The sequence below is a fragment of the Mustela nigripes genome, chromosome 1 (genome assembly GCF_022355385.1).
Source record: "Mustela nigripes isolate SB6536 chromosome 1, MUSNIG.SB6536, whole genome shotgun sequence".
In the NCBI taxonomy this organism is placed as follows: Eukaryota; Metazoa; Chordata; class Mammalia; order Carnivora; family Mustelidae; genus Mustela; species Mustela nigripes.
Window position 1 is genome coordinate 188,481,439 of NC_081557.1, and position 14,264 is coordinate 188,495,702.

The 14,264-nt window shown below is 35.4% G+C and overlaps 1 protein-coding gene across 4 annotated transcripts in view; it reads left to right on the forward strand.

The window, feature by feature from the left end:
* LARP1B (La ribonucleoprotein 1B) overlaps positions 1–14,264 on the forward strand; it is a 123,123-nt gene that overhangs the window by 72,999 nt on the left and 35,860 nt on the right. For all 4 annotated transcript variants that reach the window (XM_059378253.1, XM_059378240.1, XM_059378244.1 and 1 more), the window contains one exon: positions 9,022–9,145. In XM_059378253.1, coding sequence (XP_059234236.1) covers positions 9,022–9,145 — 124 coding nt within the window. The remainder of the gene's footprint in view (positions 1–9,021; positions 9,146–14,264) is intronic.

Here is a 14,264-nt window from a genome sequence, read left to right on the forward strand (position 1 = left end):
GCTTGATCCCATGACTCTGAGATCATGACCTGAGCCAAAACAAAGTGTTGGATGGTTAACCAACTGAGCCACCCAGGTGCCACTTGAATTATTCATTTTGATGTTCAGAATGTCTCAAATATGGTCAGGCTAGAGCTTTCTCAGGGTGACTTGTGTACAAGTGATATGCCCCTATTTGTTTAGCACTTTTCATACTTTATGACACAACAAGACTGTCTACTTTCCCCTCTCTTTTTTAAGTGTACAGTTTTTGCTTGCTTTTTAAATATGGTCTTCCCTGCTTCTGTCCTTAATCTCCTCCCTTATTACTTTGTTATCTTGTATTATCTTTTCCACAAGTAAGGGACTCTGCTCCCAGGTCTTTGTCATTAACTGTATGGCTAATGACATTCCTATGTCTGTGGGTATCTAGCAATATATAACCAGTCAGATTTTCCAGCTATCTCTCTTGTTCCTAAGGTATCTCATTTTGTGTTATCTCCATTTAAAGAAATTAGAGGAACCTATCCCCAATTTGTCTCCTGTATTTTTAAATGTAGGTTGGGTACCTCAGGACTCTTTATCAACTTCTAACTTCCAACATGCAGTTTGTCACTAAGTTCTATCCATCCTTTCCTATCCATTCCTACAGCCATGCAATAGTTCTGGACTGCATCATCTTTCCATGTAGTTTATACACTAGGTTCTTGGCTCTAGTTTATTCCCTTTGCAGCTTTCCTCTTGTCAGAGTAGTCTCTTGCTTCCTTTCTCCTTTCCTCCTTTCTTCCCAGCAAGTAAGGGAGTTTATCACCAGAAGTCCAAGAAGCAGTTGTTGCTTTTAGGTGAGTCTTTATCTGAAACTTAAGAGTATGATTTTACATCTCTCTGCTCCCTATCTTTGATGTGCTTTCTTCTGTGTTAACATTTCATTTTCAACCAGCTTGCTCCATGTGCTTGCAGTGATGGATACAGTTTCAGGCTTACATTATTTTCAAAGTAAATGATCCCAAGGAAAAGAATGTAACCCCTCAAATTTCTAAGGTATAGCCACTTATATATTTTTCTTAATTCTAATTGGTGCTTCTTTACTCACCCCTCCAAAATAAAGTGCAAATTCCTTGGCAAATAGTAATTCATGATTTGGCTCTTTTATATATGTCTATCTTCATTATGCCACTGCTTTCAGAATTAAATTTTATACTCCATCATTACCACATTGCATGTTTTGTTCCCTCTGCCTGCAGTATCTTTTCAATATGGTTTGCTTGCCAAACTCCTTTTCATCCTTTAGATTGCAAATCTAGTTCAAATATTATCCCCTCAGGAAATAATTCTTTCATAGCATTTATTGTTCTCTATTCCAAATAAATCACTCTTCTCTTCTACTCTTGTACCTCATATATGCCTGTTTTTTACTCGCATACTGAAATGTAATTCATGTGTTTATAAGTATTTCTTATACATTCGATTATTAAGACTCTTTGACCCCTTTTAGAGCAAAACAAGTTATACATTTATTAAAAAATTAGATTTGAGCATATATTTAGTTTTGGTAGATTGATTAATTCACGTGAGTCTTCCTGCTGAGAACAGCTAGGAAAGTTGATTAAAAAAAAAAAAACTTTTGTGAAGGCAGAACTAATAATATAGTAAAGAATTGTGTGGTCAAAATCTGAAAGTAGGAAATCTAAATAACACAGGCATCAGTGTCTGCATTTCCTTAGAGGCATCTGTCAGTTCCAGAAAAATCAACTGAGAGGCAGAAAAGAGTTAAAAAAAAAAAATCACGGGGCAAGGGTGACAAAAATTGGAATTCAAAAACTAGAGGGAAGAGAACCTCCAGTAAACCTTCCAGGCTTTGGGAACTCTGAAGGGCTACATTTTAGGAAGTAGGGTAAACTGGAAAAGATCTGCTTTCAGTAGTCAGTTTCTAATAATTTTAATCTTTTATTGAGTTAACGTTCTGATGCCTCTAGCCACTTAACTGAAACAAATCCTTTCTGGAGGAAAGTAGTGTCCTAGGCCTCAAATTTTTAATAATAATGTCTGCCTCTCAAAAAATAGTCAGGCATATAAGAAGACAAGGTGATGTGATGGAAAAATAAAAAAGAAACAAGAAATAGACCCATAGGGATGCAGATAACAGAGTTATCAAACATTTTAAGTTAGCTATTGTTAATATGATTTCAAAAAAAAAGAAAGTTGGAGAATTTCAGCAGAGAACTGGAATCTTAAAAAAAAAAAAAAAATCAAATGGACATTCCAGAAATGAAAAGTGCAGTAACTGAGCACAGGAAGTTGCCTTAACAGTAGATAAGTGTAGCTAAATGCAGAATTACTAAACTATAAGATAGGTCGAAAGATTCCAGAGTGAAGCATGGAGCAAAAAAGGTAGATAATACAGAAATTAGTATAAGGCATAGGATATCCAGTCAAAAGGTCTAACATATACTTGGATTATCAGAAGAGAGAGGAGAGAACAAGGCAGAAGTAATATTTGTAGAGACTATGGGTGGCATTTTACCAAAACTGCTGAGGGGTAATTTAAGAAGTCCTAAGAACTCCACAAAGTATAAATTCAAGGAAAACCATGTCAAAGCCATCATTGTAAAAGTGCTGAAAACAATAAGAGCCAGAGGAAAAAAGCAGATTACTTTAGAAGCTACATTAAAAATTTTTTTAAATTAATTTATTTATTTTAGAGAGAGGGAGAGAGAGAGAGAGTGTGCACAAGCGTGAGAAGGGCAGGGGAAGAGGAAGATAATCTCAAGCAGATTTTGCACTGAGTGCAGAGCTTGACGGCTTAATCCCACGACCCTGAGATCATGACCTGAGCTGAAACCAGAGTCAGACATTTAACCAACTGAGGCACCCAGGGACCCCAAAGATACAGTTTTTTGTTTTTTGTTTTTGTTTTTAAATAAACCTTACAGCCAACTTCTCAGCAGAAATAATGGAATCCAGGAGACAGTGGGATGATATAATCACAGTACTGAAAGGGAATTAGTGTTCAGGAATAAAGTAAATAAATCATTGAATCATATACTTAAAATAGGCAAATTTTATGGTATATGAGTTATATCTCAATGAATTTGTTTAAAAATGAAGGTAAAATAATTTCAGCCATGTGAAAACTGAGAAAGTTTGTTTTCAGCAGATCTGCTTTAAAGAAAATATTAAAAGGACTGTTTTAGGCATAGGAGATACAGTCAAAAGATTTTCAAAATGATTCCAGAAGGAAGCTTGAAGATATAGAAAAGAATGAAGAACAATGTAAAGGATAAACGTGTTTGTAGATTTGAATAAATTATTGACAATAAACATAACAAAGCTGATGTAACTCTATTGATAGTGGATTTTTAAAGCAAAAAGAATTATTCAAGATAAAAAGAGACACTTCATAAGTATAAAAGGTTTAGTTGCCACAGAACATATACTTCTAAAAGTGTATGCATATATATGCATATAATAATGTGGCATCAAAATATGTAAGATGAAAATTGGCAGGTACAAAAAAATCAAATTTATAAACATAATGGGAGACTTTGAAACAACTTTCTTATTAAGAAAGGTGAATGAAGATAAAAAAATCAAGATATAGAAAATGCAAATAATCCAGTTAAGAAACTGTTTGATGAAATACTGCATCAACATCTGCAGAATACACATTTTTTTAAGTGCACATTGACCCTTATCTCCTACCATATGCAAAGAATCAATTCTAAATGTGAAAGGCAAAATAATATTCTAGAAGATGAGATACTATATGATATTTGAGTCGGGAAAGCTCTGTGTGTGTGTGTGTGTGTTGCTTTTTGCTTTTATTCCCTTGTGCTGCTCAAACTTTTAAATAGAGAGTATGTTAATTTCATAATCAGATAAAAAATTATAAAGAGAAGGTATAGCATTTGTAGAAAGGGGAAAGATTTCCTTTTTAAAAAATTTAACTTATTTAGAAATTTTTATTTAAATTCTAGTTAGTTACAAGCAATGCAATATTGGTTTCAGGAGAATTCAGTGATTCATCACTTATATACAACACCCAGTGCTCATCAAAGTGCCTTCCTTAATACACATCACTCATCCAGCCCACCCCCAATCACCTCCCTCCCTCAAACGTCAGTTTGTTCACTATCATTAGGAGTCTCTGGTGGTTTGTTTCCCTCTTCTTCTTCTTCCTTTTTTTTTCTCCTTTTTTGCTCCTTCCCCTATGTTCATCTGTTTTGTTTCTTAAATTCTGCATATGAGTGAAAGTATATGATATTTGTCTTTCTCTGACTTATTTCGCTTAGCATTCTACACTCCAGCTCCATCCATCTTATTGCAAATAGCAAGATTTCATTCTTTTTTATGGCTGAGTAGTAGTCCAATGTATGTATATTTACCACCTTTTCTTTATGCATTCATCACTTGATGAATGTTTGGGCTTTTTCCATAGTTTGGCTATTGTTGATAATGCTGCTGTAAACATCTGGTTGCATGTACGCCTTCAAATCTGTATTTTTGTATCCTTTGGGTAAATACCCAGTGGAATTTCTGGATCATAGGGTAGTTGCAAGTTTAACTTTTTGAGGAACCTCCATACTGTTTTCCAGAATTGCACCAGTTTCATTCCCAGCAACAGTACAGGAGGAGTCCAAAAGAGGAAAGATTTCTTAAGAAGGAAATTACAGAATGAAGGAAATGACTTATAAAATGCACTACATTAAAAACTTTTTTCACCAAAAGACACCATGAAAGAGTGAAAAGGCAAATTCCTTCTTCCACAGAGTGGAGGAAGACATTTTCAACATTTAATTATAAAGAGGTCTCATAAATCAGTAAGAGAAAGAAATCTGCAGAAAAATGAGTAATAGAATTGGGGGCATCTGGGTGGCTCCAGGGTCCTGGGATGGAGCCCTGCACTGGGCTCCCTGCTCAGTGGAGAGCTTTTTTCTCCTTCTCCCTGCCCACCCCCATTTGTGCTGTCTCTATATATTTTTCTCAAATAAATAAAATCTTTTTAAAAAATGAGTAATAGAATTGAATAATCCAAATAAAATAAATTAAATGTTCTTAGCAGTATTAAGTAATCAGGAAGATGCAAATTAAAACCATAATGTGATTACACATAGATCTACCAGAGTGGCTATATATTTAAAGTTTTGAATTTTTATTTTGAGATATTGAGTTCCAGGATGTTGGAAATATAGTACAGAGAGGTCCAGTGTATGCTTCACCTGGTTCCCTCCAAAGTTTATATCTTACATAATTGAAGCACAATATTAAAACCAGGATATTGACATTTCTTATCACAAATGTGTGTGTATAATTTTTTTTTAAGGTTTTATTATTCAAGAGAGAGAATGAGAGATATCACAAGCAGGGAGAAGGAGAAGCAGGCTGCCTTCTACCAAGCAGGGAGCTTGATTCCAGGACTCTAGGATCATGACCTGAGCCTAAGGCAGATGCTTAACTGAGCCACCCAAGTGCCTCATCTGTGTCTAGTTTTATGTCACTTTATCACATGTGTAGATGTATGTAATTGCCATCACAGTCAAGACACTGAACTATTTTATCACCACATGGATCTCCCTTGAGCTGTAAGACTCATATTCATGGGTCTCTCCTTCATTGTTCCTAACCTCTGGTCACCACTAATCTGTTCTCCATCCCTATAATTTTGTCATTTTGTTAATGTTCTATAAATAGAATCATAGAGCATGTGATCTTTTGAGATTGTTGTATTTTTTATAAGATTTTATTTATTTTTAAATTTTATTTTATTTTTTCAGTGTTCCAGGATTCATTGTTTATGCATCACATCCAGTGCTCCATGTAATACATGCCCTCCTTAATACCCACCACCAGGCTCACCGAACCCCTGACCCCTCCGCTCCAAAACCCTCAATTTGTTTTTCAGAGTCCACAGTCTCTCATGATTCATCTCCCCCACCAATTTACCCCAATTCACTTTTTCTTTCCTTCTCCTAATGTCCTCAGTGTATTCTTTATGCTCCACAAATAAGTGAAACCATATAATAATTGACTTTCTCTGCTTGACTTACTTCACTCAGCATAATCTTCTCCAATCCTGTCCATGTTGAGAGAGAGAGGAGAGAGTGCAAGCAGGAGGAGGGGCAGAGGGAGAAGCAGACTCCCCGCCGAGCAGGGAGCCTGATGCCGGACTCCATCATAGTACCCTGGGATCATGACCTGAGCTGAAGCAGACTCTCAACTGAGCCACCCAGGCGCCCTGAGATTGATGTTTTTTAATCATAATGCCCTTGAGGTCCATCAGGTTGTTGTGTATGTATATCCATAGTTTGGTCCTTTTTAGAATGACTACGTAGTTGATAAACTGATAATACTAAATGTTGGTGAGGATGTAGAGCAATATATACTGCTAGTGGGAACAGTGAAACCACTGTGAAAACATTATTTGGCATTTTGTGTGAAAGTTGAAGCATATCACCCTTTTCAACAATTCCAATTCTAGTAAACATTCAATAAAATGTGTTCTTTGGGGTGCCTGGGTACCTCAGTTGAACATCCTAACTCTTTAGCTCAGGTCATGAGATCAAGTCCCACATCAGCACCAGAGTCTGCCTGAAATTCTCCCTCTCCCTTCCCCTTCCCCTGCTTTCTCTAAAATATATAAAATCTTTAAAAAATGTATATCTCTGTCAGCAAGAGAAGTGTTTTATAAAAATATATTTATAGCAACATTATTTGTGATTGCTATAATCTGGAAAGGAATTGAATGCTTACCAACAGTGTAATGGATTTTTTAAAATTATGGTATGATTATACAATAGAATACCATAGAGCAGGGATGAGGAAATTTTTTGTGTGAAGAGCTACATAGTAAATATTTTAGTCTTTATAGGTGATACATTGTGCCAACTACTCTGAGTTGTAGCAATGAAGCCAGACGTGAAATTAAGCAAATGGGTGTGTAGGTGGTCCAGTGTAACTATTTACAAAAACCTCTTTGGCCTTTTTTGGGGGCTGTAGTTTGGGGACCTCTGCTGTAGTGTTACAAACTATCAGTGAATCTCATAAAGATAATTTTGCATATAAGAAACCATTCATTATGATTATATTTTTATCAAGTTCAAAACTGGGCAAAATACCTATAGTATTAAAGTCAGCTAATTGATTGTCTTTAGGAAGAGGAAGTGGGTAGTGACGGGAAGGAACATGAAAGTTACTTCTAGGGTGTGGTAATGTCTTTACATGAATGGTGGTAACACAGATCTATTCACTTTTGATTACTCATTGAGATGTATACTTATGATTAATGCACTTCTCTAGTGTGTATATGCATATATGTGTATGATGCCTTAATGAATTAATTTAAAAAGTGAAAACAGAAACATATTACTTTTGTTCCCATCAGGTTAGAAATATATTTATCTCTGACATATGATAATCATAGTAGTAAGTTCTTTTTTAGTAGGAATTGGTAATAACAAGATAAGGGACAGTGAGGAGTAATGACTCTGAATTAGCTTAAAGAGCTTATTGAAGAATTTTGGGAGAGCAGGATTGGTATAGGACAAACCAAAATAATCATTTTTTAAAAAAGATTTTATTTATTTATTTGACACAGAGAGAGAGATAGGAAGCACAAGCAGGGGAAGAGGCAGGCAGAGGGAGAGGGAGAAGCAGACTCCCCCGCTGAGCAGAGGGTCCCATGTGGAACTTGATCCCAGCACCCCAGGATCATGACCTGAGACTAAGGCAGACCCTACCTGATTGAGCCACCCAGGCGCCCCTGAAGTAATCACTTAATGTATTCTCATGAAAACATGATAGATTCTAGTTTAAAAGACTTGCAGGATCTAATGAATGGTGTGAGCTAACAACTGTTCATGTTTGAAGGCAGAAGGGAAAGATTGTTTGGTTAGCTGTTAAGAGCAAGGTACTGTGACTTTTGTGATGATATTTAGTTTGTCCATCTGACAGTTTTGTTATTATTATTATTTTTTTACCTGCTAAGACCCTCTCTGGATGTTGTTCTCTAATGGGTCATGGACCCATTCACACTGAGTGATGTAGGTATGATACAGGGTTTATTGGCAGAAACGTAACAAAAAGTAGTAGAGTGCAAGGAATCTCTCAAACTCCCTTTTTCTTTCACAGCTTAGGCCAGGCATGAATGGTCCTCATGCACCATGGCCAAATGACCTTGCATTAAAGCCTGGCCTCTCTAATCCTCTCTAATATGTAGGTCAGGGCAGAGAACATCTAAGTGACTATGTAACAGTCGTTAGAAAGGGGAAGCTTCAGCAGCCCAAGAGGCAGGGATGGCCTGTTCTTCCTTCAAGCTCAAAACACTCAGACCCACTAAGCCTTCTTGCTGCTAACCTTATAAATGGGGGTTAGAAATGAATCTCCAGGGCCATCTAGATTTATTTTTCATCACATGTTTCCTATTACTAGAAAATGAAGTGAAAACTTCTTTGTCTGGTATAAAGGTCTTCTCATAGCTTTCTCACATTTCCATATCAGGCCTTTTTGCCACTGATTCTATATAGATTTTCTCATTAACTGAATTGTTTTCTAATAAATGATTGTTTATTCCAAGCTTCTCATCTGAATTTCTCATTCTTGTCCCATCTCTTCTGTAATGCCTCCCTGATGATCTCAATTCTTATACCAAATATACCATTTTTCATATGCTGCCTAATATTGCTAATTTTTCTGTGTACCTTTCTTTTTTTCCATCTAACTTGTAAATTCCTTAAGGGTAGGGAACATACATTATTAGATTACTTTGTAACCTCTATAATACCCTAGTGAACAAATAATGAATGATTTAGAATGTGTGCTCTTATAATGTATTTTAGTTATATAATATTCATAATATTTGGGGGGTTCTCTGTGCCTCTTTTAGGTCCTAAACATTAATTGTTAATAAATATAATGCTAGATTCTTTATTAGGACATTTTTTTTTCTGTTGTAGTTGAACTCAGTTTTTGAGATTGGTAACAATTATTGTTTGTTGGTCACTCTCCTAGCCAGTTGAGTAATTAGATTCCTCCATTCTACTTCAGCAAGAAGTTGAGAACTTTAAGAAGCTAAATCTCATTAGTAAAGAGCAGTTCGAAAACCTAACACCTGAACTTCCTTTTGAGCCAAACCAAGAAGCTCGTGTAGCACCTTCACAGTCCAGGCAAGGTATGTAAATCTGCTTTTGTGTGTAATAGTTTCTGAATAGTATTAATAATAATAAACTTCTAAATTGTTTTCAAAGTTTGCTGCTTTTCTATCTGTGGAAAACGTTTAGGTATCTGGTAAAAGACTAGAATTTTAAAACTCAACTGTTACTTATCCTTTGGCAGACAGTACAGACTGTAAATTTGGTAAATCAGCCTTACAGTATAATCCCACCTTAACTTCTGTTGAACAGGCAGGTGATCACATAGGTGATGTAGGAGTCATCTGTTGTAACACCACATCATGCTCAAACCCAGATGCTTACTGAAAAGCAAACAGGATTGGTTGGTTCTTTATGTGTCTCATTTGATTTTGAGGTTGCTAGAAATGTTTCTCTTTTTGAAATAAAATTTTTCACTGACTTGTTGATTCCTAAAATATACAACTAACACCATTCTTTTGTCCTAAGGCCTTAGCTTAGTGTGAACATATAAATACATTTGGGAGATACATAAATTGAATCCGACATTTTCAGGCAAGTGTAAATGGTTTTGTTATAGTTTTTTCATGAAGGCAGGTTAAAGAAAAACTTTTAATTTGGAAAGCTTCAAGTATATGCCAAATAAAACAAATTGTGTAATGTAATGAAACCCCCATGTACCCATTTGCTACTAATTTCATAGCCAATTTTGTTTCATCTTAGCTCCACTCATTGTCTTTACTCCCACTAGATAATTTTGAAGCAAACTTCTGATTATTATTAATATTTTTTCATTCCTACATATTTATGTATGTGTCCTTAAAAGAACTCTTTTAAACACATAAATAATATATGCCATTATCACAGCTAAAATTAATATTAATTTCTTAATATCAAATATCTAGTTCATACTTACTTTTCTTCAATTATCACTTAAAAAATTTGGGATCCATATGAATTTGAACATTCCAAGATTGATATGTCTTGTTTAATCTATAGGTTCAAAATAATTTTTTTCCTTGCAACTTACTGTTGAAGGAACTGGGTTGTCCTGTAGAATTTCTCACATTCTGGGTTTTGCTGATTGCATCATCTCAGTTTCATTCAGTCTGTTTTCTGGTCCTGAATTTTCTGTAACTATTATTTTGATATAGAAGCTTCATCAGATTGAGGCTTAAATTTTTGTGAGAATATGTCATAAGTAATTATTGAATATTTCTACCAAGAGGCACATAATGCTCAATTGTCTGTCTCATTGTGGCCTTAATAGCCATTGATAATCATTGCTTGGAGCTTTTATGTCGCAAGGGGCTGCAAAGTGGTGATAATTATGTTTTTATCATTGCTTCTTAAATTTAGTAGAATACTTCCATAAAGAGAAATCCCCCCTAATTGGCTATTTGTTTACCCTCAGATAGAGTTCTTACAGAAAAGAGAATAAGTGCTCAATTTTTTCTCTTTGTTCACTAGTTTTCAAAGTAATGAGCTGGTTCCCTAACATCTGTCATTGATGACCAATGACATTTAATTTTTGTGTTCGTTTTAAATTATCCTTATGGTTTCATAAATGTATTAGATGTGTTTCACTGTATCATAGTTCATTTTTTAAAAGATTTTATTTGAGAGAAAGGGAGAGAGCACAAGCAGGGGTGGAAGAAGAACAAGGGAAGAGAGAGAAGCAGACTCCTCATTGAGCAGGGAACCAACATGGGACTGGATTCCGGAATCCCTAGATGACTTGAGCTGCAGGCAGATGCTTTACCGACTGAGCCACCCAGGTGCCCCTGTTGTAGTTATTGATCCTTTCGCCATTCATCAGTTACTGGCTTTTAGCTCCAGGTCCATCTTGCATTGCTTTCTTCTGTGATAGGTGGAATTGGGCTGTTTAACTGTTTTGTTTGCCAGCAGGCATGATAAATGTTTTGTCAGTGCTTGAGTTGCTACTGAGTTGTTTATTGTTTCTGGGTTTTTTTGATTGAAAGAGTTTAGAGATTTTCTTTTTAAAGAAAAATATACTAGGGGAGCCTGGGTGGCTCAGTTGGTTGAGCGTCTGCCTTTTGCTTGGGTTGTGATCCCGGGGTACGAGGATCAAGCCACATCTCCCTTTTATCCCTGTTCATGCTCTCTCTTGCTATCTCTCTTTCTCTCTCAAGTAAATAAGTAAAATCTTAAAAAAAAAAAAAAAAGAGGAAAGTACATTATAACCTCATGTTGATATTTTCTGTTCAACTTTAGGATTAAAGGTTTTAATTTTAATTTGTTTGATTTTTGTATTTGTACTGCTTTTTACTTACATGAAAAGAAAATCTTTGTTCCTAACCACAGTAGCAGGATTATTATTTATCCTTTGATAAAATAGTTTTAGAATAATAACATTAAATACTACTATTACTATGAATACTGAAAGGTTACTTCTTTTAAATCTCTTTAAACTTTTATTTTTTTATTTGAGAGAGAGTGAGCAAAAGGGCACAAGCTTGGGGTAGGGGCAGAGGGAGAGGAAGAAACAGACTTCCTGCCAAAATTTTTTTTTTAACTATTCTTAGAGTATTCCACTAAGTATGTTCAGGCTAATTATAAGATTTTTTTGCCTTGTTTAATCTGAGTACATTAAAATTGATTACTTATGCTCCTCAGTACATTGTGGAGAGAATGAAAGTCCCAAATTAGGAGATGAATTTTGTAGTGCATAAAAGTAATAAAAAATTGGTATAGTAAAAATCTTAAATTGTAAAAATCAACATAAAAATGGTAATATCAACAGAAAAAGTAGTAAATGAAACATTAAGTGGAAATTCATACAGAGAAAAACTGAATGGCCAGTAAAGATGCTCTCATCTTTACTTTGTTGCATTTGCCAATTGAAATCACAGTGACATGTCCTATTATAACCCAACAGTTTCACTTTAAGAGATATTCTTGTAAATGTTTACCAAAAGACCACTTATAGTAACATTGTTCATAATAGAAAAAAACGAGTGAAATTTTTAAAATGCCCATTTATAGTACACTATATTGTAAAATGTGCTATAGTCATGTAAAGGGAAAATATACAGCTGTGGAAATGAAAGAACTAAAGCTACATGTGACAAAATGGGTTAATCTTAAAAATAGAAGATGTATAAGCTAGACACAAAGGAGTTCACTCAATTTAATATCATATAAAACATAAAATTCATGGTACATGCATAGCACATGGGAACCATGAACAGCAAGGGGAATTGTTAATACAAAATTTTAATATAATTATTTACTCCTGAGAGAAGGGGAGAATCCCATTCGGAAGGTCTACATATAGGCTTGCCTGCATCTGGAATTTATGTGTTGTTCTAATTGGTGGGTATGTGGGTATCAACTCTGTGTTTGCCTTCCTAGGTAAAGTAAGGTCTTTAGGTTAAATCTCATTATTTGCACCAGGGATTTTTTTTTTTTTAATAAAGTGCTCTTGAAAGCTTGAATTTCTTCCATACTTAATTTCTTGTTCTCAGTTCAAGTCTTCTCTATTTTTAAATTTAGATACACATTTATTAATCTTTATTAGTGTACTACAACTTCCAATTTTAAAAAATAGGAACAAAAAATTAGCAAAAATTAAGAAGATAGAATCAATCCAATATTTTTACGATGTTGAATACATCCATTTCTGATTAAAATGCTTCAAAGTATAAGGATAGAGGGAGGGGCGCCTGGGTGGCTCAGTGGGTTAAAGCCTCTGCCTTCAGCTCAGGTCATGATCCTAGGGTCCTGGGATCGAGCCCCGCGTCATGCTCTCTGGTTAGCGGGGAGCCTGCTTCCTTCTCTCTCTGCCTGCCTCTCTGCCTACTTGTGATCTCTGTCTGTCAAATAAATAAATAAAATCTTAAAAAAAAAAAAGGATAGAGGGCATATTCCTCGACTTAATAAAATCTATCTATGAAAAACCCACAGGAATATCATTCTCAATGAGGAAAAGCTGACAGCTATCCCGTTGAGATCAGAAACATGACAAGGATGCCCACTCTTGCCACTGTTGTTCAACAGAGTACTAGAAGTCCTAGCAATAGCAATCAGACAATAAAAAGAAATAAAAGGTGTTCAGATTGGCAAAGAAGAAGTCAAACTCACTCTCTCCACATATTACATGATACTTTATATGGAAAACCCCAAAGACTCCACCCCTAAACTACTAGAACTCATATAACAATTCAGTAATGTGGCAGACTACAAAATCAATGTATAAAAATCATAAAAATGCTTTCTTATACACTAACAATGAAAATATAGAAAGGGAAATTAGAGAATCAGTTCCATTTACTATAGCACCAAGAACCATGAGGTACCTGGGAATAAACCTAACCAAAGAGGTAAAGGATCTGTACTCAAGAAACCACAGAAAACTCGTGAAAGAAACTGAGGAAGACACAAAAAGATGGAAAAGCATTCCATGCTCATGGATTAGAATAAACATTGTCAAAATGTCTATACTGCCTAGAGCCATCTATACTTTCAATGCCATCCCAATCAAAATTCCACTGGCATTTTTCAAAGTGCTGAAACAAACAATCCTAAATTTGTATGGAACCAGAAGAGGCCCCGAATTGCTAAGGAAATGTTGAAAAGGAAACACAAAACTGGGAGCACCACATTGCCTGATTTCAAGCTTTACTAGAAAGCTGTGATCACCAAGACAACATGGTACTGGCACAAAAACAGACACATAGACCAGTGGAACAGAGTAGAGAGCCCAGATATGGACCTGCAACTCTGTGCTCAAATAATCTTCGACAAAGCAGGAAAAAATATATAGTGGAAAAAAGACAGTTTCTTCAATAAATGGTGCTGGGAAAATAGGACAGCTATGTGTAGAAGAATGAAGCTTGACCATTCTCTTACACCATACACAAAGATAAACTCGAAATAGATAAAAGACTTCAATGTGAGGCACGAATCTATCAGAAATCCTAGAGGAGAACATAGGCAGTAACCTCTTCAACATTGGCCACAGCAACCTCTTTTAAGACATGTCTCCAAAGGCAAAGGAAACAAAAGCAAAAATGAACTTTTGGGACTTCGTCAAGATCAAAAGCTTCTGCACAGCAAAGGAAACCGTCAACAAAACAAAGAGGCAACCCATGGAATGGGAGAAGATATTCACAAACGACGGTACAGACAAAGGGCTGA